This window comes from Corapipo altera, unplaced genomic scaffold, assembly GCF_003945725.1.
Source record: "Corapipo altera isolate COAL_440 unplaced genomic scaffold, ASM394572v1 60, whole genome shotgun sequence".
NCBI classification, from domain to species: domain Eukaryota; kingdom Metazoa; phylum Chordata; class Aves; order Passeriformes; family Pipridae; genus Corapipo; species Corapipo altera.
The window spans coordinates 4719890-4744208 of NW_020884912.1; the positions used below are offsets into that span (position 1 = coordinate 4719890).

The following is a 24319-nucleotide window of genomic DNA, read 5'->3' on the forward strand; positions in this document are numbered from 1 at the left end:
TCTGCACCTTTCTGCACAACCCAATGTATTAAAAGAACTTTATCTTTTTGGGGAAGGGAACAGTGTCCTGCAGTTTTTATGAATGACTAGATGCTGTCATAGTTGTTTACTGATGATGTTCCCTGGTTGGAGCTATATATTATGAAGCACAGTTGTTTCCAAGATTTAATAATGTGACAATTAAAAAAAAAAGAGTAATTTTTTTTTAGTAACAGAGGCAAGGAGAAATTAATGGCTGTGTCACTTTTCTAGTCAATCCAGTATGACTTTTGCCTTAGCAGGGATTACAAATTAAGAAATTGAATAAATGAGGCAGTAACAAATTTTAGAAACATCAAAAAAGTTTCTGTTCTATGAAACAACAATGAAGAAAAGCATACAGTAGTCTACCAGTGCTTAATCCTACCAAATTTCTCCCTGTTACCCAAATAAATAAGAATTTTGCCTGAAAGGCCTGCATGTGCATCCTAAGAAAATGTTTGCATCCAAGATTTATTTCCTGCTGTCATTTTCCAAGGTAATGTCAGTGACAAGATTTGATGAACAAATCCCTTGAGTAAAGTTTTTCTCAACACTTCTTTAGAGCTACAAGCAACCATAAGGAAAGCAACAAGAAGACTTTTTTCCCCAGACAAAGGGCTCTTTTAAGACAAGCCAATGTGATTTGTTGATGTATTTGCAAGTGTTGCACCTCATTTGGTTGAATCACTCCTGATTTATATAAGAGGATCTCTGTCGAATGGATTATCAATATGCTGTATTGTCGTTTTGCTTATCAAAAGAATTAACAACTCTGACCTAAAAGGAGAGAATGATTTTTTTGCTGTACTATGCCATAAATATATCTCTAAAAATGCTGTACAGAGCTTTTTATTTTACGCAGTTGAGTGGGATCATTGAAAGCTAGAGATTTGGGCACAGACAGAGTGATATACTATCACCTTTTGCTGTGGAAAAGGAGTGCTTCATTAATAAGGCAAAATGGACACTGGGGTTGTCTAGTGAATCTGCTTCACAGAAAATTCACTGCTGGAGCAGCTGCTTCTCCCTCAATCCACCTTTGTCTTATGATCTGTCCATATAGCAGTGTTCTGTGAAGCCCACTCAGAAGCAGGAGTCTCTCAGGAGAAAAATCATGAAAGTTCAAGTTTCTCAAACCTTCTACTGTAAGTCTTGTCACTTCGAACACACAAGACATTTATGGGTATAAAAAATTTTTGAAAGGCATCTATATGGAGGAACACAGACATAATGTGAATAATGACATTTGCATAAAATTTTGAGTAAATGGAAATGAAAGACCCTGTTTTCTGTGGTTACTGATCCTCTGAGATACCCAGTTCAAACTGAGACATATCTAAGCTTGGAAACTGAGAAGGAAAGGTACAGCTTTTACTGTCTTTTAGGTATCTCCTATTGCATTTCAAAATGTAGCTTCTGTCAACACTCTACAGTGATGGCTTACAGATAGGCAAGATATATTGACACATGTTATAGAAAAGCCTCAGCATATTAGCACAGGATGATAGAATGGGAAATGGTGCATAAGGTTGACTGATTCTCCTACAAGCCAGATTAACTTAGCTCATCCAGAACTGCATGTTATTATAGCTAGGTTGGTTCCAGTATAAATCTGGCTCAGTTATGTCAACACTGCACTGCAGTTTAAAGTGTAGATGTACCCACTGTTGCAAAATATATCCACCACAATTAATGGGAAATGCCCCTCAGGATGCACTTTCTTTGAGTGCACCTTCTGAAAGAGCCCTCTAGAAGCAGAGAAGGACAAATATGAGCTCAGAAGCTCTCAACTAATATTATAATCATTTGACTCTGGAGCAGAATTGGATTTTAATCAATTTCACGGAGTTCTTTCTGTCAAGAAGCCAAGCCAGAGGAAAAAGGTGTATATTAACTTGGTATATTAATGTGATCTATGTTTGCAGAGTTGTGAAAAAGTCAGATTCAGAATGTATGCTATCCTGCCTTTTGCATTGATTATTATTGCAATACTTGTAACTTTTCACTTTAGTAGGCTAACAAACAGCAGTATGCTGTACTGGTGCTTTAAACATGGAGCTTTCTATGGAAAAGTAATAGCATAAATAAAGGCTAGTGCATCTTAGCTTCCAAAAAGACAGTATATTTATATAGGTTTTTTTTCCCCAAGTCTTCAGTTCTTTGCAAATTGTATGCATTCAGCACCCTGGAAATGAAGACATAGTGAAATACGTGTTATCCCCTAATGTCTAGTTAATTAGTTCACTTACTAGCGCATCTTTCTAGTATTACTTTTTGGAAAAGAGACTTACATAGTAGAACTTTCAGAAACCCTATATTCACTTGCTTAAGTAAAAGCAGAGAAGAGGAGATTCATTATTTAAAATATTTTGAAGAAAACTGTCATTTAAAACATCTGGTACTTTAAGATGTTCCTGGTTATGTTTCTGTTCTATTAAAAAAATCTTTTCTTAGTTAGTAGAAGGCAAGAAATGCTTTTTAATTTCCTGCTTTATTCCATAAGCCTCATCCAAACTGTTCGTTTGTATAGAAAACCTGATATCTCTGAGAATACTCACTAAAGAGCTGCTGTGTTGATGTTGTAATTTTTAAGTGAAATTCAGAACTTGTTAGTGTTCTATTTTCTAGTTTTTCTAGCCTCGTACTACCTGTTGCAAAACACTTAAACTAAAATCCCCATTAATTATTACCAGTTAAGAATATACCAATACCTGGTTTCAGTTACTAATTTACACTAAACCAGGTTAATAGGCAAGTGTAACGAATCCCCGTGGACTGTGTTGCTTTTTAAACTTTTAGAATTACATTTTATGTTCTTTCTATCTGTTTTGTGTTAGTTGCTTTTTTTTCTTTCTAATTAGTTTTAATATACAAGCTGTTTCTGAATATGCCTTGATTACTTCCAAAATTTCTGAAGCATACTTTCCTCTCATGCATTTTGTATTTTAAATCTGCTCAACTGGTAGACTTCAAACATTTTCATTTAGTTTAACCTTTCAACCATTGTAGTTACAAATGGCATCAAAATGCTGTAGCTCTGCTCAAAGCAAAGACAGTTTCATACCCTTCATTGAGTGTATGAGACTTGGTCAGTGTAACTCTTTAGGATGGTGGAAAATTTGTAAAGTCCAGGTTGTCCTTGTCCCAAGACAGAATTATGCAGCTCTTGCTGAAACACATTTTCTAACTGCAGATTTTCCAATCTTTTGCAGGTTCATATTGATCCGATTTAGACCTGATTGGATTTGCTGCCACGACAGTAAGTGGCAGTATATTTCTATCAGAAACACATGTGAGGGAGGTACGCAGCATTCTTAACTGATTCTGATACATGCTGTGAATAAATTGCAGCATCTTTCTGCTCCTCTTATGCCGTTTGAAGGGCACTCCAGGCCTGAACTTGCTCACAAAAGTAGCACTATCCACAGGTCTCAGGGTGACCCTGGTGACCATGATGCCTTCAGAAATACCCAGAGGATATCATATTTCAGCTCATCCTCACAGATTCCTATGTGCTTTAGGGATGACATACACATAGTAAGTGGAGGTGATTTTTCTTTTCTCCACTGAATAAAATGTGACCCAAAATCTGGGTCACAGATTTGTGACCCAAAATCTGAGGTCTGGTGAGGGCTAACCCTTCAAAGCTAACTCTCCAAAACTAACTGTCAAGGAGACATTGGGACTACCAATGGAGAGGATCTTTCTTGGGAAAGCAATCATACCGAAGTGTCTGCTTACAGAGTGTAGTAGTCTCTATATTATTGCTGTATGTAGAGTCTCAGCCCATAAGGATTCTGTCCTTTACTTGAAGTATTCCATCCAGTAGCACTTCAGCTCTCTCTGAGAGTTCAGAATGGGTTAAAAAGTACCACATTTCACTGCTAAATAACATGTTAAAAGCAGAGCAATTCGTATCAATCCCTCTGAAGATTATGTCCTTTATAAGCATTAATCTCAGTAAGCAAGTCTCACCAGTAGAACACTCCGGCGATTCTGAGATTGGTTATGTAGCAATTTATGGAGCTCTGACAGTCCTGGATCAACCCCAGTAGTTACAAAGATGCTTCCAGAGTAATACTTAAAGCTGCTTTTGTTTGATATGATCCTGTATTCCTTAAAGGAATAGAATAAAAGCTGTGTGTATCATTTGACACAAATTAATTTAATTGCTTCCATTCACTTTTTAAATGCATGCAATTTTATTTTGCGTACCTGCATCTAGAATGATGGGTGTGCATACAGTGACTATTCATTGCATATGGTGTATAAATCAGGCCAAATGGACTTTTTCTCACAAATACTTTCTAAGAGGGCAGTCTATGTTACTGTCAAAGTAAATGCCTCCTCACTTACACTTGTCCATTGGGATCGTTCATTTCCCATGAAGGCAGTTGAAGATATACAACTTAACTTTACTGCAGATCTATTGTATTTTTATGGCATCTCAGGGTTTTGTGTTTACCTTTTTTTTAAAATACATCAATAAGATTTTTTGAAAATTTTTTCTTAGTTATATCATTGATATTCTAGTGATTATAATGATGTTATTATAATAATAGATATAATAATGTAAAGTTAGGAGGGATTATATGTCAACTATTGCTATATTGCTAAAATAAAAATAATTTTTATCCCAGCAATAACTGTTTTTAGATGTGTGCTTTAAGTGAACTAAATGAAATATTAAAATTACACTTTTAAAGTGTATGTTTCTGGCTAAAGTGTTGTTTCTTCAGACCCTTACTTTTCAAGATATTAGTACTTTCTGCAACATCAGCTAGATTGGATTTTGCTTGCCAGCATTTCAAAAAGGACATGATGCTGGAAGACCAGGTCTGGAAAAGTTGTTTGTAAGTGGAAGTCTGTATTGGATTTGGAATATTTTGACATTCAGTTTTCAAACATTCTGTGACTGAAGTAACTGCAGTTGTTTTTTACCGTTTCCTTCCTACACAGGATAGCATGCAAACTCTGAGCAGTAGTTAAATCAGAAAACCTTGTTACCAAATATATGTAAAGAATACATAAAATTCAGTAGCAGTACTGCCCTGTATAATGCCCTTCCCTTTTTATTTCCTGTTTGCACCAATCTATTGAGATAAAATAGGCAATATAGTAAAATCTTTATGTATACTCATATCCTCAAAAATGTTTGAAACAGAATGAACCAAGTTAAACATACTTGTATTAGATGGATTGTTCTTAATGACAAGAGAAAAGGCAAGAAGTACACCTTCATTTCTAGTCTGTTCTGGGGTTGTTTTCAGCTTCATTAGAACAAAGCTAATGCCACACTTACTTTCTATTTAAGTCTTATTTTGAAGGTTAATTCAAACTTACTTATAATGCATTAAAATGATTCCCATGTGTGAAGAGGAGTTTCTCCCTGGATGATGTAATCAAGTTTAATTTTCTGTAATTTTGTCTCACCTGCTCCCTCCCAAATTATATAACATAGAAAATATGTCCAAAGAAAGGAATTCTGTCATATTTTAGGGATCTTACATTTTGAGTATGTCACTTCATGTCTTCCAGCACAAGTAATTTTTATTAAAAAAGTAAAAGTTATTTGCTTGCATTTCTGGACTTATTTTAATTACTTACATTCAAGTGTACAGTAGCTAGCAAAGCAAGGATGTAAAATTCTACAGTGCTATCATCATGTGTTCTGAAACCTAGTACAAAGTCATACTGGCTTTTAATAATGTCTAATATAAAGAAAAATGCTAGACATATCTGTAGGTCATATAATTAAATATTTATGCCTATATTAAGTAATACTGGGAAGCTTTTTATTTATTTATAATTTTGTATCTTTTCAAGTCATATTCTAGAATCCATGTCCTACAGTCTGTTCAATTCTCAGAAGAGCTTCTAAAGGGCAAAACCACTAGACCAGAGTAGCAGAACTCTATCTTATTTGCTAAAACTGCCAAAACCCACCCCTGCTACCAAAAAGGAGAATGTCTAACCTTTCCCTGCAATAATAGTAAGGTCATGAGTTCTATCGTGAAATATATTTTTACTGAGTTGATCATTTATTGGTGTCAGAGTCATAAAGGAAAACCCACTGGCAGTGAGAAAACTGTATAAGAGAAAATGCTAAAACAGCTCAAGTAAGCAGGTTTTGAAACAATTAAAAATAACTTTAAAGGAATTAATTCTATTTAACTAGTGTATTTCCAAAATTAAAACTTACCGTGTTAGATACAAATTTCAAGCCACCTCCTTTTACTTATCAACGTAATCTAATTAAGCCAGTTTAAACCAAGACAACTCATAAGAGCTCAGATCCTTTGTCCTTTATTAGTTTTATTCTTAAAACAGCTGCAAAGCAACCCACAACCGTATGTCACATTAAGAAGTCATTCGGCATATTGCTATATAAATAGCTCATGAATTCTATATGAAGGAGAGTTTCTTCTTAAGAAATATTGGAAGAGGGTTTGCTTTTGCCTACAAGCCTAAATAATAAAACATTATTTTCTACACCATAGTCAGTTTTAAGATTCATATCAATACTGTAGTAGCCCATAGCTAGAAAGTAAGTAATTGAGAATAGTAGGATTTCAATAAGGCACTCAATGTTTATTCATACCATTTTCTACTACTACCTGACACATAATGTGAGTTAGTGGAATAATGGAAAAGTATTGCAAATTACATTGTTAAAAAGAAATGGGATCTGGTGATATTGAATGTGCACATGCAAAGGATGTAGAAAGTACCTTAAGAGCCAGTGTGTTAGATGAAAATCTCCCTGCTTACTTAATAGGATGGGGAGGAGGAGTAGTAAAAAAAAAAATAAAAAATTGACTGGTTTGTTGGGGTTTTTTTTTAGTATGAGATGACACATTAATATTACATGACTTCTGAACTAAATGAATAGAGACCCATGAATTCCACTTCAAATATGAAAAACTATAATTTTCTATATTTTGAAGTTTTGTGACATTAATGTAGAGGATTGAGAGAGATCAAGAAAGAACTCTAAATATTGTCACAATAACTTCTGATAAAAATGCTTCTGTTTTGTATTAGTGTCTTGTGAAGCAGTCAATAATACACAACTTTTTTCTGTATAAAAGAGTTCTGTATAAACTCTGTTGCAGAGTTTCTCTTTTGTGCGTAGTTATTGGAGGAACAACCTCATTACCTATGCCGTTGAAAACTAAGTTTTTGTGAAAAGAATGAAGGCATTTTTCATAGCAGTTTATACAGCTGACCATAAACTGAGCATGGATCAGTACGTCACATTCTGTAGCTCTGGTGCAAAGTCTCTCATTGATTGGAGTTGACAGGGAAATGCCCATTGTTAAAACCCATCCACTGTTAGCAGAAATGTGGCATGAAACAGGTTGAACATGTGATAGCTGCTGGCACTTTGAATGTAGTCTATTCAAATGTCAGATTAGTTAAGCAGTTTGGGGTGGGTTTTTTTGCATTGTGTTTAACACAAGCTGGAAAAATCTGGTGCGATGGTCATTTCCTGCTGAGTCAGAATACAGAAAAGCTGCTCAAATGTGAATGCAGTGGCCTAGAGGAGATGGTTCCTTTCTGGTCTGTGCTGGAGAAGAGACTGCAGCTTGTTTGGAAAAGTAGAAGTGATCAAAGATCTTCTATGACACTTGTCAAGGAAAGTATTTTGATATGTTTTTACAACTCTTCTTTCAAAGCACAGTTTATCTCTTTGGTTGCCTTGCCTTTGGGTGTTTTTTTTTTAGTGAATTGCTAGCATTTGTGAATAGGTGGTTGCTAGAAGAGATAGCACTTCAGAGTGTTTAGCACATAATATTGAAAGAAGCTTAAAATCAACAACAGATCTATAAAGATAACTGGATTATGTTACAGAAATAATTTTAGTAAATGGGACTTACCCAATATATTTCTCTAAATGAAAATCTTAACATATGGGTATTTCTATCCAAACTAGAGAAGTTGGACTACTTCCTCTCTTTCAGAGAAAACAGACTGAAAAATCTCCCAGCTGTATCCCTGCTCTACTAATTTTGTTTCCCTCCTTTTCACTAGCTCTTGCCCATGTGGAGAAGAATAGGCTTTTCTTGTGTGCTCTCAAGTGAACCTTAGGAAGAAGTTGTTTTTCTTGGAAAGTAAGTTTCTCTTTATCTATTTTTCTCTCTACTTCCCTTCTCATATTTCCTAAATATGCTTGGTTTGCATTTAGAGGAAACTTTTAAAACATTTGAGAATATTGCATGTTGGTTGCCTCCATGGATGATATCTTATGGAAATTCCTTGCTGACCTCATATATTCATTTTAGGTAATACGTGAAATATTGGCAAATTCTCTGAAAAAAAAATACTGCAAGAAATGAATGATAAAAGGTTGGTCTGATGAACTAGGCAAAGATGATCTCTCATTAGGGAGGAGAAGCACAAATTTCCCATTTACTTTGCCCTGTCAGAATGACTGAGCTCCAATATTGAGAGTTTCATCTACAAGTAATTGCTTCTGGTCTCTCATGAACACTTTGTCTACACAGTATTTGATAGATGAGTGCAAAGAAGAGCCATAACATGTTGCAGAGCCCATTCACCTTTCTTTCCATGCTTGGGAAGAAAGTCTGCAGTTGCAGAGCAGTAATTTGTAGAAAACTGATCAATGGCCAGTGACCTGTTTGGGCTGATGTAGTCCTGTGCACTCTGTCTGGCCATACCTGGGACCACACATAAGAGTTTATTATTTATTCTGTCTCATCCTGTGGGTCGCCTCCTCTTGCTCTCAAGGGAGGATATTCCCCCTGCTTCTGGGACAGCCCTCCAGCAATCAACTGTGAGGACTGCTGGTGATCTTCCGCCATCCAGAAGATGCCTCTCTGGCTTCAGCTTTTTTACCTTTTTAGTAAAATGTCCAGGTAGAGAAGTTTGTAAGGTACAGGAAGGGTAAGAGAGGGAGTCAGAGCTTAAGCAGCATGGGAATGATGAATTCACTCCTGCAGTGCTTAGTCAGGACTCTTACAAAAGACAAGTGCTTGTCGTAGTGTAACAGATGTGCTTGTTCTTGAATTAACTGCAGTGGATGCTGTCATCATTGTACGTGTCTAGTAGTTAATATTTTGTTCAGAAAGCTGCTATGTGCTACATATTAGACACGGGAATGAGAAGTTCTGCAATTGGATTGTGTTGATCTCATCAGATAGGTTCTGTGGAAGACAAAATATGAGAAGGTCTCTAGGTTTGCTTGTAAAAATGAATTCATACATTAAATGAAAGAATTAGTATCTAGGAGCAGTGTTAAGCTATACAGACAAATGTCAGCCTGATTCCTTACTCAGTAAGGGACAAAACTTCTCAAACATATCACATAGAGTGACTTCAGGATACCAAAGCAGTAAATCATAGAATTATTTGGGTTAGGAGGAATCTCTGCAAAAATCCAGTTTCCTTTGCTCACAGCAGGGCGAAATTCCAAGGTAGACTGGCCTGACCAGGGCTGTATCCACTGAAGTTTTCAATATCTGTAAGGCTGAAGATTTCATTTCCACCTATCTTGACACCTGTTCCAGTGTTTGAACACCTTGTGAAATATTTTTTTTTCTAATCTCTAATTGAAGTTTCCCTGACTACAACCCGTGTCTGTTGGCAGGTGAGATAAGTCTATCTAAAATAAGTTCAGGTGGAAAACTGGACATAAAGAGTGGTTTAACGACAGAATTAATAAAAATAAACTCAGTGCTTTCAAAATAGACATGGGACCTCACTTTGACCTCCAATCACTAGCAATTTTTTAGTTGAAGAGAAAGAGGTTAGGCTCATCACAGGACTTAGAGTCAGGACTTTTTACTTGACTGCCCCCTGGATGTCAAGGTCAGAAAGAAGTTGCAACTACATGCAAGTTGTAGTCCAGTATTTAAAATAGCCGAAATATTAGTGGAGTATTGGAGCATGTAATAGGGACATACCTTCTCATGGCATCATAAAAAACATGTCCTGAAGAGGAGGACAAAACATGAATATATAGACACAATCACTTCTTTTTCTGTGTAGTATTGCTTTCAACACACAGCAAGGAGATGTATGTGAATTGTCACCTTTTTGGTGAGGGAACAGGATTTAGAGGGGCAGCAGTTGAGCTATTCCATTCCTTAATTTCTTATTCTGCCTACTTCCAGTGAATACACACCTGGGAGGCATGCAAAAGACAAGCTAGAAAATCTTTCACATAGAGTAGAATTTGCTTGAAGACACAGCTGGCCATATTTCTCAAGAAACATTTCATTTCCTCAAGAAATAAGGATAATTTGAAGTCAGATTTCTATAAAATCCTCAGTTTCCTTATGTTTTGAATAAGTCTCTGATCAGAGAACTTTTTAGGGTATGTGGTGTATTTAACAGAAGGGCAGCATTATTTAAATTCAAAAAGGTGTCAGTTCCCAGCAGAGAAAAAAAAAAAAGAGCAGGAAAGTGGGTGTTGAGAAGGAAAAATAAAAAAATTCTGTAAGAAATCAGAAAAGCAAAAAAGTCAGAGGAAGCATCTAAAACCACCACAGAGCTGAGAAGGTAAAAAATATATGAAGAGCATTAATAAGAACTGGTGATTGAATTTTAATTTTCAAAGGAAAAGACGTATAAATAACCCATAGTAGTAAGCAGTGTTCATACTAGGACACATAAGGAGAAATCCAACATCTAAAGTTAGCCAAATAAAAAATAATCAATGATGTTTTATTACTGACGGATATGTTTTGTAGAGACTCTGTGAAGCATCTTGTACAGAACATTAAAGAAAAAAAGCCTGAAAATAATTTGTAGACTAGCTCATGACAGAAACTACAATAGGAGGATCATTGTGCTCTGGACATGGAGCTAATAATCCCAGTTTAGCACCTGGGGCACTGCTAGTCCCAGGGACTTGCTATTCCTTGTTTTAATGCTAAATTTTGGCATTTATAGGAGCCATATAGGAAAACACATTCAGTTTGAAAGCTGATTCAGAGGGAAGTGATCCATGTCCAAATAGAACTGGTTGGAAAGCAGGCTGTTTTTTGTGAAAAGCTGGTCATATTCATTAGAAAGATAAACACTAAAATACAAAGATTTTTCAAGTTGGGAGTTTTCAGAGAAAGGTCATAATTTTCGATAAGAAGCAGACACATTTTCTGGAAGATTTTTGGTTTATCATGAATCTAGTCTTATATCATAGGACAATGTTTGCCAGCCTTAGCTTGTTAATAATCCTAATTCACCTCAGGTATAGAAGATAAATGATATTCAAGAGGTAAAAGTTAAAAACTATTGCTTTTTTGTTTAGCTTCTTAATTTTTCAGCAGTGCTTTGCCTTCCTGTAGGCTGGCATTTCACTTTTTTTGGTCCATTTTGTGGTTTCTTTACCCTTGGGAAAGTTAGCATCTCATGACATTTATATCTACCTAAAAGTCATCTAGAAGATGATATTTGGAATGAAATAAAAAGAGGAGTAGAAATTAACAGGGAAGTATACAGTGTAACAAAGGATAAAGGATAGGTTATAAGTTCTGTAGAAGATGTTCTTTTGGTGTCTTAGAAGATGCTTAGCTTGTACACTTTGAAAACTGTAGATGGTTGGTCTTGTGTTTGCTTTGCCTAATGGAACACACCACAAATGTAGTCACAGTACAAATAATAAAAACAACAGTCAGGCAGAGATAAAAACATTTAGGCCACTAAAGAAATAAGTTGGAAGAGGCAGGGAAAGAGTTATTGAGATAATTGAATGGGGAGGGGACCATGTCTGTAACAATTCTTACAGAAATATGTGGGGTTTGTTCACTATGTTGTCATGGTTTTTTTGTTACTGGATTGTCTGATGTTTACATCTTTGTTTTAAAATCCAGGAGATGAGTTTTAGAAATTATGTTGCTTATAGAAGTTATATATCCTTCTCTGTTATGTCTTTCCGTCCTCTGATGGATTTACAGAAAGTTAAGAGAGAGAACAGAAAATACTTAAAGCACAGTAAGAAGAAGAGGCCTATGAAAAAGACTTTACTGTACCTGATGGTTGGCAGGTAAAATGTATTGATGGAAGGATCACATTGCTTAAAAGAATTGCTTCCTGCCTTGACCTCAAAAAAAAAAAAAGGACAAAGGTCTGAATGCTAGGAGTGAGTAAAAACTTCCCAAGGAAAAGGTAAAGGAATCAGACATTTACTGAAATGCGTAGTCAAGCAATAAGTTTATTGAAAGAGGCAACTTTTTCATATTCAGTGTGCATGATATTTATTGATTATGCAAAAGGCAGCCAGACACAAGTGCTGACCCCATCATTTGACTGTGGCAAGTTCCCTGCTACTCTAGCACTGAAGACATGAGTTTGAAAGCGTGCAAAATGCAATGCTGTGATATGCCTGAATCTCGAGCAAGTTTTTGTCTTCTGTCAGATAGAGCTGCTTTTTTAAATGCTGGTGATTTTTGATCTCTGGAGTATATAGTCCCGATTAATTTCTTGTTTATAATACAAGGGCTGTTTCCTGAAGTCATGAAAATGCATGGTTACAAAATATGACATTTGTTTAAGGGCAGCTGATGGGTCTGGTAGCAAAACTGCTGTGCAGAGTGGGCGTGCGGCACCGCAAGTTTGCCACAGACCTCTCCTCAGCTGAGGTGTGAAACAGCTGTCACAGTCACGAAACACTTGATAACCAGTACATCTGGCAAATGCCCTTGAGAGACACGCTAGCTTTCACCCTAGCAGCCACATATCCAAGGAGACATTTGTTGCAAGCTAAAGAACACTCATTTTTGTAATCATGTGTCCCGCAGCTGGGTGGAGAAAATGAGCTGTTCCACAAGCAGAAAAATTAATAAAGCCTGACCTTTTCCAAATTTTACCTAGGTCCCCACATAATTTTTTGCAATAACCCCAGCCCTCTTTCATACCTACTCCACTCCCACAAACTCTTTATTTCCCCAGAATATCATAAATTTCCCCCTGGGTTGTACTCCTCTCTGGCTTAGCAACACACAGTATGCTGCCCCTTTCAGAGCAGAGAGAGGGGTTTGCTGGCTGGCCATTACCCCCCAGGATAAAATGGCAGTTGTCATGAATATCTCTCCTCTACCCAATTGCCAGTGTTCATTTCCTCTCAGAAACTTAATTATCTTCAATACTGTGGCCCCTCTGCTGATTTGTTTGAAATTGGTCAGTGGGTTCACAAGTTACCAGGGAAGACCAAAAGCTCCAGGAGTCGGGTCTCATTTCCTTAGGAAACCAGAATTTAAACAAACCGTCACAGGTCACTGATCAGATTGCATCTTCTGCTGAGAAATTCATGGGCTGAGCCAGTCAGAGCTACAAGTCTAAAAAAATCTGTGCGGCATGATGCCATTTTATCAGCATGACTGTTATATAGGCCCCATATGCCACAGGAAAAAACTACCTTAGAGGTACTTTTTGCAAAGGAAGCTGATCTTGTAAAAAGTAGAACTTGTATATTTCACCTGCTAAAAGCTGTCCCTTTGCCTCTCCCTCTCCCTTGCCTTCTCCCTCTCTTTCTCGCTTTCCCTTTTCCTTTCTCCCTCTCTTTCTCGCTTTCCCTTTTCCTTTCCCCTTCCCTTTTCCTTTCCTGCTTTTTCCTTTGCCTTCCCCAAAAATTCCACTTTGTTTTTTTCAGATGGGTGCCTGGCTCAGACTAAAGGGTATGCAGTGCACAATCTCTAGCAGAAGTTGAAAATGGATGATGCCTACTGATGCTTTTTGATGATGTCATCTCCTTTTTTCCTGTTTGAGATGTGTGATAGGAAAAAGTTCTAAGACAAGACTGACTGACCTCTTCATCCCTTGACTTCTCTTTCTGCAAGTCTAAAAACCATCTGAAGAAATGACCACTCAGCTACCAGAGGAGTCCCTGGAGACCCAGAGCTCAGATGAGCTTGAGTGCAAGATATGTTACAACCGCTATAACTTGCGACAGAGAAAACCAAAAGTGCTGGAGTGTTGTCACAGAGTATGTGCCAAATGCCTTTGCAAGATCATAGACTTTGGTGATTCCCCACAAGGAGTCATAGTGTGTCCGTTTTGCAGGTTTGAAACATGCCTGCCAGATGATGAGGTTAGTAGTCTTCCTGATGACAACAATATCCTTCTAAATTTAGCTTGTGGGGGAAAGGGAAAGAAGTGCCTACCAGACAACCCAACGGAACTGTTGCTGACTCCCAAAAGGCTGGCATCTCTAGTTAGCCCTTCTCACACCTCTTCTAATTGCCTGGTTATAACAATCATGGAAGTACAAAGAGAAAGTCCCCAGACTCTGAACTCAACCCCCGTGGTGGAATTTTACAGGCCTACAAGTTTTGACTCTGTTGCAACTGTGTCCCACAACTGGACAGTGTGGAACTGCACATCCTTGCTCTTCCAGACCTCAATTCGGGTGCTAGTGTGGTTGCTAGGTTTGCTGTACTTTAGTTCCTTGCCTTTAGGGATTTATTTACTGGTATCTAAGAAAGTTACCCTTGGGGTTGTCTTTGTAAGCCTTGTTCCTTCGAGCCTTGTTATTCTCATGATTTATGGCTTTTGCCAGTGTGTTTGCCATGAAGTTCTAGACTGCATGTCATCTTGATAACAAATATAGTAAAATAAGATGTATTACCAGATGTGTAGCATAGTTGATTTATCCTGTCTTTGTATTCTTATTTATTCTTATTGTTGTCCATCCCACTAAATGGAAGCAGTAGCCCTAGTTATATGGTCCTTTATTTTTCCTGCTGAATTTGATTCCCCCTACCCAGAGCTTTTTTTGAGCTAAAAATTGGATATAAAATTTACATGTTGATTTTCAAAGGCCAAGTTTTAGAAAGGGATAAAGCAAAATCGCCAAACTTGGTGCCGCCTACTGCTGCCACTGTTCAAATGAGTAGCCCTTTGCTTTCTGTTGGCTTCATCAAGTCAGTCCAGGCTGCTGGATCCACCTAAAAGAAATTAATGTAACAGGCACCTTCCAGGTCCAAGTACTGCATGTCTTCACCCAAAGCATCTCATGCTTTGGAATATCTGTTGTTTATCATCCATTTTTGCTTAAAACAAATTAAATCACTTTGTTAGTTAATATTAAATGAAGAATAAGACAAGCTACCATTGCTTTTTTAAGTTCTCGATACAGCAAAAATACATGTAGGAGGCCAATGATTATAGTCTTGCCATAATCTGCAAAATGAGGAATCTTTTTTTACCATGCTAAAAACATGTCTCCAGAACACTTTCCCCAAAAGGAAGCCTATTTTTCTTATTACACAGTTGCAACTCACTGTGAAATGTTCCTGCTAGTGAGTACTTCCAGGGACCCAGCCACATATTTGCTGTTCTCCAGGTGCACTTATTTCAGTGTACATACACCTTAGGGCTTCCCTTTGAGAGTTCAGAGCTCTGCAGACTTCTCTAGATCTGTTCTGTTGTGCTTACCCTCCCTTCCAGCATTTCCACCACCCCACATTTCTAAGCCACTAGTCCTCCTAACAAATGAACAACCTCATGCACATGTACTCTGTGGTAGTTGTGCTGGAGAATTTGACTTACGTGACTTCAGCTCTCAAGATAGACTTTTATTCCCAACCATTAGGAAATGGATCTTTAATCACTAATACAAATTGGAAAAAAGTTCTGAAATGATTAACTGGTTTTTTGTTCATTTTTTTTCTCTTCCTGAGTTCACAGAATGAGCAGTTTGAGGAGATACTATGACTTTAGGAAGGTTTCCGTTTAAGGCATAGTTCTTCAAAATGTTTAATATTCTGAACTCCCTCTGTCACCATTGTCAGTTGATGGCATTCTAGATGTGGCAATTAGAATGCCTTGATTAGTGGGGCTCAGAGGAATTACTGATAATTTTTCATTCCACAAATAGACCCAGGCCCTGTAAGGCGTGCTTGTATGTTGCATGGTTTAGGCTACTTTTTGAACTACTGGAAGAGCACAAAAATAAGTAATATTTAATGTTTATGTGTATAACTAGGTCTAGTCAATGCCACAGCTGCAAACTGGTTTTCCTGTGCACAGCAGAGTAAAAGCTGAAACGGAGTTGAGCAGTGCAAGCCTGGTTTTAGGCACAAGATTTAGTCATTTCGGGGCAGGGTAAAAGGGAGATGGGTTTGTTGCATGAAAACTGAATGTATGGCCTAACAATATATTCTTAGAGCTAACAAACTTTGGTAAGAATTAAAAATGACAGTGGGAAAAGCAGAGCCTAAGTGGTTGTTGGATCTGAAGTTAAGTTGGTCCAATTTTTGTAGATGGCAAAAGTGGTATCTACGGTTATATTCCTATTGCAAACATAGAGAAAAATATGGAAATGTAAAGGTCCTGCTTTTCTTGACACTCAGTTTCTAATAGTGCGTATATATGTGTGTGTATGTACATATAGACACATATGTAAGAAGAAAACATAGCAAAGTTATAGTTTTTAAGTGTATGGGGTTATGGAACTGTGTATTGAATGATTAAAGGAAATGTTTCAGACTTTTCTGTAATGACAATAATTATAACTAAAATATTTTCAGAATTCCTAGAAATAACTATTCCTAAGTAATTGTTTTTAACGTCTGTGGTAAAGCACATGTAGTTAGAAGAGGTATCATCTCCAGTTCTGGTATACTGCAAGGTTTGACTCATCTATGAACTCATAAATTTTAAGTATCCAACAACAATCATATCAAAAAGCAAGAAAAAGAGAAACCTATGTGGTTTTATAGTACTTCAAAACTTTGGGAAAAGATGTATTTGTAGTGTTAGGGATTTACATGTTTTAGGATTTGTTCAATTTGTCTGAATACAGTGTCTCTAATAAAGGGCTGACTGATAGAGGAAGTAGGTTTTGCAAATGTGTGATATATATGTATTACCTTTGCACAACATGTTCTACAGTGCTACCTGTTGTCTTTTCCTTTTGATTTTCATCTGACTAAGTTTATCTTAGGTCCAGTACCAGGTATTTTCTTTTCTGTTTTAAAGGAGAGCCTAGTCTCAGCAAGATTAGGCTGATGCAGTGGTATCAGTTACATATCACAGCAAAAATAAATACACCTGTTATTATACTTCCCTACTTTTAAGACTGCCAGCCCATTAAATTTATACTGCTGTTTTAGGTTGAACTGCAATACTAACCCAATCAAAAATGCAAGTGTGCAAAAACATATTGATTGTATAGCTATTCTACCGCTCACCCAGAGCACATTATTACAGCTTTGGTGTCGTAAAATACCTATATGACTTACAATATGGCCATTAAGAATTGCTGGGAGGTAAATCTCAATTATTTGTGGAGAAGATATTTGCTGTGAGACTAGAGGAACTTCAGATATTACTCTTCTCTTATTTTTATTCTCTACCGTCCTTAAGAGTTAGAACTGAAAACTCTTGTGTCCTCTGCAGTGGCATAACTCTGATGAAATCAATGTAAATGGGGCCAAAATCAAGTCTGGCATACTTGGCTGCCTGCTTTTCCTTCTCTTTCTCTGACTATTTTTCTCTTCCTGGAAAGTAATGGCTCCTGTGGTTGTAAAATACTGCCTGCACACCCAGGCAATTCCCTTTCAGTGGGATTTATTCCTGCTATGACCAGACATATGACTCAACTGGGTAAAAAGTATTATAAATTCATTACCACAGGATTAATTTTGTCCAAGTGAGATTTTTATTTTTTTTTTAATTCCTACTTATCCTATGGATGCAGACTGCATCCCCACCAGCTGCTCATTTACAGTGTGATATAGTGATATCCCCTGAGGGCTGGGGCAGGATGATGCAGTAGCAGCTGCTGGACACAACATAGGAAGGATGTTCTGAGCTTGACCATCATCTGAGTGAGACTCAGTGAGGGATGAAGCTCTGCCAGTGTGCCCAAGAGCACAAGAGCCTAAAGGACAATTAAATAAGATGCGGGACTGGGGTTGTGCTGTGGCTGAGAAGCTGTGCAAAGCAGAGATGGGTCTATGCCTGGACAAAGGGGTTGTGTTTTAAATAAGGATTTTGGGGTAGAGCTGCTGCAAACAGTTTATTGTTTTTCAAACTGACTCTTCTGGGGTTTAAAATTCATTTGGTAATTAAAATTACAGTTGAGTATTTTTACTTTCCAAATGGCAAAGTATTGAACTTTATTCTAATTTAAAGACATCCTTAGAATTTGGGCATACTCCCAAAATAAGGGCTGATGTATTTGATTTACCTGCATTGGGAGTTTGTCCTACTATATCAATTATATGCCCACAAAACTCTACATGCTAATATAAAACACTTCACAGAATCACAAAATATGATGGGTTGGAAGGGACCCACAAGGATCAATAAGTCCAACTCCTATCCCTGCACAGGACCATCCCCAAGAGTCATGGCATGTGCCTGAGAGTATCATCCAAATGTTTCTTGAACTCTGTCAGGCTTGGTGCTGTGACCACTTCCCTGGGGAGCCTGTTCAGGGCCCTCTGTGTGAAAAACCTTTTTCTAACATCTAACCTAAACCTTCCCTGCCACAACTTCAGGCCGTTCCCTCAGGTTCTGTCACTATTCACCACAGAGAAGAGACCAGTGTCTGCCCCTCCTCTTCCCCTCCTGAGGAAGTTGTTTAAAATAGCCAAATGCTTGTCCTGATAACACCATCTGCAAACTTAAGAGTTGCCAACATTTTACAATATATCCACAGATAGACACTGTTCCAAACGGACTTTATTACCTGAAGGTACAGATAAGTCTGGCAGCCCACAGCCAAACAGATAAGCACAGTACAGGAAAACACAGCTTTCCAGCTAAACGACCACACATCACCTCAGCCAGAGGAAAAGGAATGGAGGAGGTTCACAGGAAGGTGGATGATATCTCTGAGGGAGGTCCTTGTCATTCAGGTACCGGACCATTGTTTTTCTTAATTCTAGCTGGTTCTAGGTATAGATTAAATTCACTATTCCTCTTACTTTTCTGCCCCCTCTTCTGAGACAAGGCTACATTGAACTGTGGGTAAACAGTATTTTGAAACGAAGTAATATTTTCTACTACACTGAGTTTGCAGCCCAGTCTAGCACAACAAGACTAATACTGAAAAGATGGTAAATTGCAACCAGGATGCAAGAGTGAACAGGGTGCAGAGGGGAAACAGTTGAACCGTCACAGTTTATAAAGAGTTCTGGCACAAAGAACATATCCCCAGTCTGGGGATGGTAAATCAACTTTTTAGAGACGTGTGTGCCAGTAGCAAAGCTTTCAGTGCTAGACCTTAAACAAAGAGAAGTCATCTTGCTGTCTGAATTGCTAGCATAAATTTAATTTTAAATCAAGTTTCATTGTGCTGGGCAACACTACAATTAAAAACTGTTTTATTGTTTTTCAGCCTTTTGCTTGTGTAATGTGGTTTGCATTTTAAAAAATGTATTAAATCATAGAAATCAGAGATGGGTAGAAAAAAGCCTAATAATTAATTTTATCCATTTCCTCTGTCCCTGTAGAGATGAATGCTTTGTCTAGTCTGTTTTTAAATATGTCAAGTGATGAGGCCTCCACTTCTTCCCACAAGGGACTTTTTAGCCGTTTAATAGGCTTCTTTGTTAGGAAATGTTTGCTTCATAGTGATCCAAATTTTTTCTTCTGCATAATGTAATCCTTTTATTCTCTACCCACTGTTTTAACTTTTATAAGATCTGGGAAATGTATCACATTTATCCATTTCATACTGTAGCTGAATAGTTCATAATCCTTGTTGTTCAAGTAACACAAGGGATAAGCAACCAGTTGCTGAACAGCTAATACTTCACCGAGATGGTGTACCATGTACCAGTAGACATATTTCCTGGCAAGTCCTGGCTCACACTGCTTTCTACATTAGGGAGTGAAAAATGTCAAGTCAAACTGAAGAAATGCATTTTCTCAAGTGCATGCATGGCAATATTACTGAAATTTCAAGAGGTGCTGAGGCAAACAGCCTACTTCTTTAGACATTTTCTTTCTAAAAGTGGATGATTTTATAAAAGTATGCTTTTAAAAAAAGCATTTAAATGTCATTTTCATAAGCAAGCCTCTATGTGAGAACAGCACTATGTCAAAACTCTTAACTTGTTGAGAGACAAGGCTGAATTGATTGCCACTCACTGCTCAGCAGTTTTTGCTGACAGCTTAGCTCAGAAAAAAATTCAATCCAACGTTAAAGAGTTTGAAAAGATGCCTTTGCAACTGCGTCACTGGAATCGGATCTGTGCATGAAAAAGTGACTCATGTCTTGACAACAGAAACTGTGCTTTTCTGATTTAATTACAACATATTAGATAATCCTCTGCCTGTCTCAAAGGACAAGAAGGAGCAGTGTGACTAAGGAAATCCTAGGTGGACAAATGGATTTTGTACGGTTTTGCAAGATACTTACTTTAAAAAAGTGGTACTATGCTTTATGCTGACCGTGGGTCAGGTGGAAGGTCCGCCGGGTCCCTCTAATCTAAGAGCTGTAGTGGGTGCGTGTAAAAAAGTACATGAACAGCCCACATGGATGGTGAGCTTTCACATACCTCCTAATTTATAGCAATCTGCAGTTTGGAGATCTCTTGAGATGGAGGGTGTGTCTATCTGTGGGTTTGATTCTTGCCCATGGATTTCTGTTAATTCTTTTAAGTGTTATTTTTAACCCATTTATAGTCTTGGCATCTAAAAAGTCCCACAGCACAGAGTCCCACAATTTAATTATATGCTTTGTGGAAAAGGTCTGCTTTGTCTTGAAAATTCGTAAGACACTTGCTATATTGTCCCCCACTTTTTCCGATAGGAAAAGCAGTTCTGAGATATGATGGCAGATTGTTTCCTCTACACCCCTTAGAACTTCATCTATCTTTAGAAATATTGACAACATGATTTTATCCCTCATACTTCTCCTTGGCTGTCTCTTGTCCAAGCTGAAGATCCAAGTCTTTTTGATCTCTCCCTAGGCAACAGGCTTTCTGTGGTCAACGCTAGCCATTGCACCTGCCTGAACCTTTGCTGCTGCTGCTTCTTTTTTACTTTAAGGTGAGGCGAAGCACTCAGAAATAGGTTCTAATTAGTGTAATTTGTTAAAAAATCACGTGACCATGTAAGAAATCTGTACTGCCATGACCGTGGAAATCACTTTGTCATTGATATTGTTCCTGACGGCACATCTGAGGTGTTACACTTGATTATTGTTATTTTATATATCATGCATTATATGGATGTGTATTGATAAACTTCCTAACATGTATTTATCCTGTGCATTCTAATCTTTCTGCTTAAATTTTCCAGTTCACATGGGTGCAGGAGACGTAGATTCCAGGAAAATATTTAATTTAATCTTGGCATAGACTGTGCAGATTTTAGCTCTATTAAGCACATGGCCTGATATTGCTGGACTGAGCAGCTACTCATCAGCAAGTGCTGTAAAATGCCTTCTCTCTCTGCCATAGTAGTGTGCCTACCTCACCCACTTGCTGCAGCCATCCCAAACTACAGCCTTTTTATTGCAAGAATACTTTTTTTAAAAAATGTCTTGTACTTTATCTTTTATTTCCTCAAGACTTGTGGCCTTTTTCATGTTCTCTTTTCTTCATTCCAAGAAGAGGAGATGCTGTCAGATAAAATAAACAGTAATAGTAACAATAATAATGCCGTTTAGAAGGTAGGGTCCTTCATATTGCCGTACAGGTAGAGTAGAAGTTGGGAGTTTCTGCCTTCATTGTCTGCCTTACCAGATGCAAGCAGGGGGCTCAGGAGCTTGCTGTCCTGGGCTCCACGGAAGGCTCCTTGCAGGCTCTGGAGGACATCACTGTTCCACCTTTGTTCCTGCTTTTAGTTAGAAAAACTGAGTGACTCCAAGAAAACATTATTATTGCATTAAAACTGGATAGGGCTCATTTTCTCTCAGTGAAGAATAAAATTCTGTGGCTGAAACGTTTTTGGTCCTTCCAGGATCAGCTGCAAATCTCTGATAGCTTTTTTTGTTTGTTTTGGTAATGCAACAAAATAATAAAACCAGGTCAGTGAGGCTGTATGGATCATGCAGGTAGTTAATGAAATTTCAGAAGTAGGTTCTGAAAATTGGGGGGAAGAAAAGGGGTTTTTAAAAAAAATTAGGAAGAGGAGAAAGAGGCTTGATCACACAATATGGCTTGGGTGGAGAGGACAAATAGCTGTATATAACTTGACAAGACAAGACATTGTAGAAATAATGCACAAAGACAGGTAGAATGTGAAAAATACGTGAGTATGTTCCAGTGAATTATGAACATATTTTAGTGTGAAATTCTTGGTCCAACAAACTGAAAAAAAAAACCCAGAATATCTACTCGTATATTGCTTTACTTTGTCACCAAAAATCCACTGATTTCAAATTCCAAATGAGCTTGAGACTTACCAAATGCAACATGAGTTTTATGAGAGGAGTTTGGCTGCTGTAACTTTGCCTTCTGTAGCTGTCTTTTTTAGGTTTATGAAGAAAAGTCACAGTGTGGGGTCTTCATTTTGTTTGTTTTTATTTCAGGAGTGGAATGATGAAATATAATCTTGCAGACAAGGAAACTATAACATGGTAGCAAATGGCAAAAGTATAACTATTCCTATCTGAAATAATAAAGTACTAATGTAAAAGCAATTGTTTGACTCAATAAAAATTTAATTTTTCAGTAAAGATTTCTCATGATAAGCATATTTCTTAATGCCTGAGTCTTTCAGATTTCATTCCTGTTACTCATTGGAATTTTAAAAAATGGACTGAAGGTGAGTATGTGAAGATGAGTATATTTCACAGTGGTTTAATGCAGTAAGACAAAATATTTCTGTTTATTGCATGAGAATGTAAAGTATTTTGTGTAAAGGAAGATTGCAAAAAGATAAAACGGAAGCTAGGCAGATTTCTAGGTGATCACTTAACCATGTATTTTTAAGATAAAATGACAGGAACATGTATGAGGGAGCATTCCAGGTAGCAGCCAGAAAGTACTTTGGAGCGTGTATTTTGCATTGGATTCCTACATTTTCTGACCTTGCCAACTGACTGTTTTTTAAAAACACAGGGCTTATTCCTGGTTTAGAGAAGGATGTTCTTGCCTGGAATCCCTTAGTACAGGCATCTCTAAAACCTGAGTCCACTAGTGTTTGCTGCTTTTGAAGGCTGCAAGCTGCAGGCCATCACCCATGTTATCAGAGAGCTGTCAGTAGAGTCTGTTCACAGGGGATGGGAATGTGATTTGCACACACATGTGCACAGGGAAATGCAACTGCTGGGCAAACACACACTCCCCTGGCATGAATTATTCCCTCTTTTAGCAGGACTACAGGGAGTAAGTATGTTGTGTTATTCTGCTGGCTTCAGGTACAGCTGGACCATATAGGAGCACAACTCCCAGGAGCATAGTATGTGATCTTACTAGTAGTGGGCAGAATAAGAAGATTTATTCACATTATCCAGTATGTGGCCACTGATGTAATTTGCATTTTGAATGAATGAGACTTTGGTTTAGTGATGGTTAGATATAAAACTCATGCAGTGCTTCTTTATTTTTTAAATTGCAAAACTTCACCTGCCACACTTTGCTTCCTTTTCTCTCTGTTAAACTGAGGGATAGCCCAGAATTGATAAGCTTTCTGGTATTCAGAGCCTCAGCTTGCAGATATTTGGACCCTGGATTGTGGGCTAATCCCACTCTTAGCTGAGAGTAAACCATCCTTGGAAAAAGATGGTGTGTACTAGTTATCCCTCTTTTTAGTGTAGAAATAAAAGCTCAAATTAAAATTTGGGCATTTGTTTTGTTCCGTGGCAGATTCAGACATGAAGTGTCTTTTTGGCTTTATTTTTACCACCACAGAATTTCAGATATTTCCCCTGTTTTTTCCCAACACAACCTGATGCATAGGTTTAGGAAATCAAGTGCAGTACATTAAGAAATGAGAGAGAATGTGATCTTCGCTCAGAAGTTCTTGGTTTCCTTATTGAACGGTACTGATAAAAGCAGTAAATAAATAAATAAAAAATGGGAAAATAGGCCGTATTGTTAAATATTCAAACTGCTGAACTTTTAGCACTTAGCCAGCATTGCTGGAACCTCCAAAGAGGAAAATAAATGAAGCTTGGACTCATATTCTTGATATGTTAGAGCTAAAGGCCAGCTCTTCCCCTACCCACACACAGAAAATATCAGGAACTGCTTATGAATCGCAAAGGGATGCAAACCCATTCCTCTTGTCATTGACACATTGTTCGAAAGGTAAATTATTTGATGGTTAGTTTTGCTGGAGGTGTTGCTGTTTTGACCTGGGACTGAGCCTCTGGTAGTAGCAGGGAAACGTACCTCAACATCACCTGGTTGTATGTCCCCATGGCAAC

The 24319-nt window shown here is 37.6% G+C and overlaps 1 protein-coding gene across 5 annotated transcripts in view; it reads left to right on the top strand.

Annotated features, from left to right (window-relative positions):
* The window catches only part of RNF182 (ring finger protein 182), a 32222-nt gene extending 13924 nt beyond the window's left edge, over nucleotides 1-18298 (top strand). Inside the window, exons 1-4 of one of the 5 annotated variants that reach the window (XM_027654215.1) lie at nucleotides 3266-3280; nucleotides 8056-8135; nucleotides 11943-12153; nucleotides 13637-18298. In XM_027654215.1, the coding sequence (XP_027510016.1) occupies nucleotides 13844-14581 (738 nt within the window). In that variant the 5' untranslated portion in view covers nucleotides 3266-3280; nucleotides 8056-8135; nucleotides 11943-12153; nucleotides 13637-13843 and the 3' untranslated portion in view covers nucleotides 14582-18298. Of the gene's footprint in view, nucleotides 1-3265; nucleotides 3281-4712; nucleotides 4875-8055; nucleotides 8136-11942; nucleotides 12154-13636 lie in introns of those variants that run through there. The other 4 variants (XM_027654211.1, XM_027654214.1, XM_027654210.1 and 1 more) reach the window with 4 other exon arrangements.
* Nucleotides 18299-24319: the final 6021 nt, after the last annotated feature.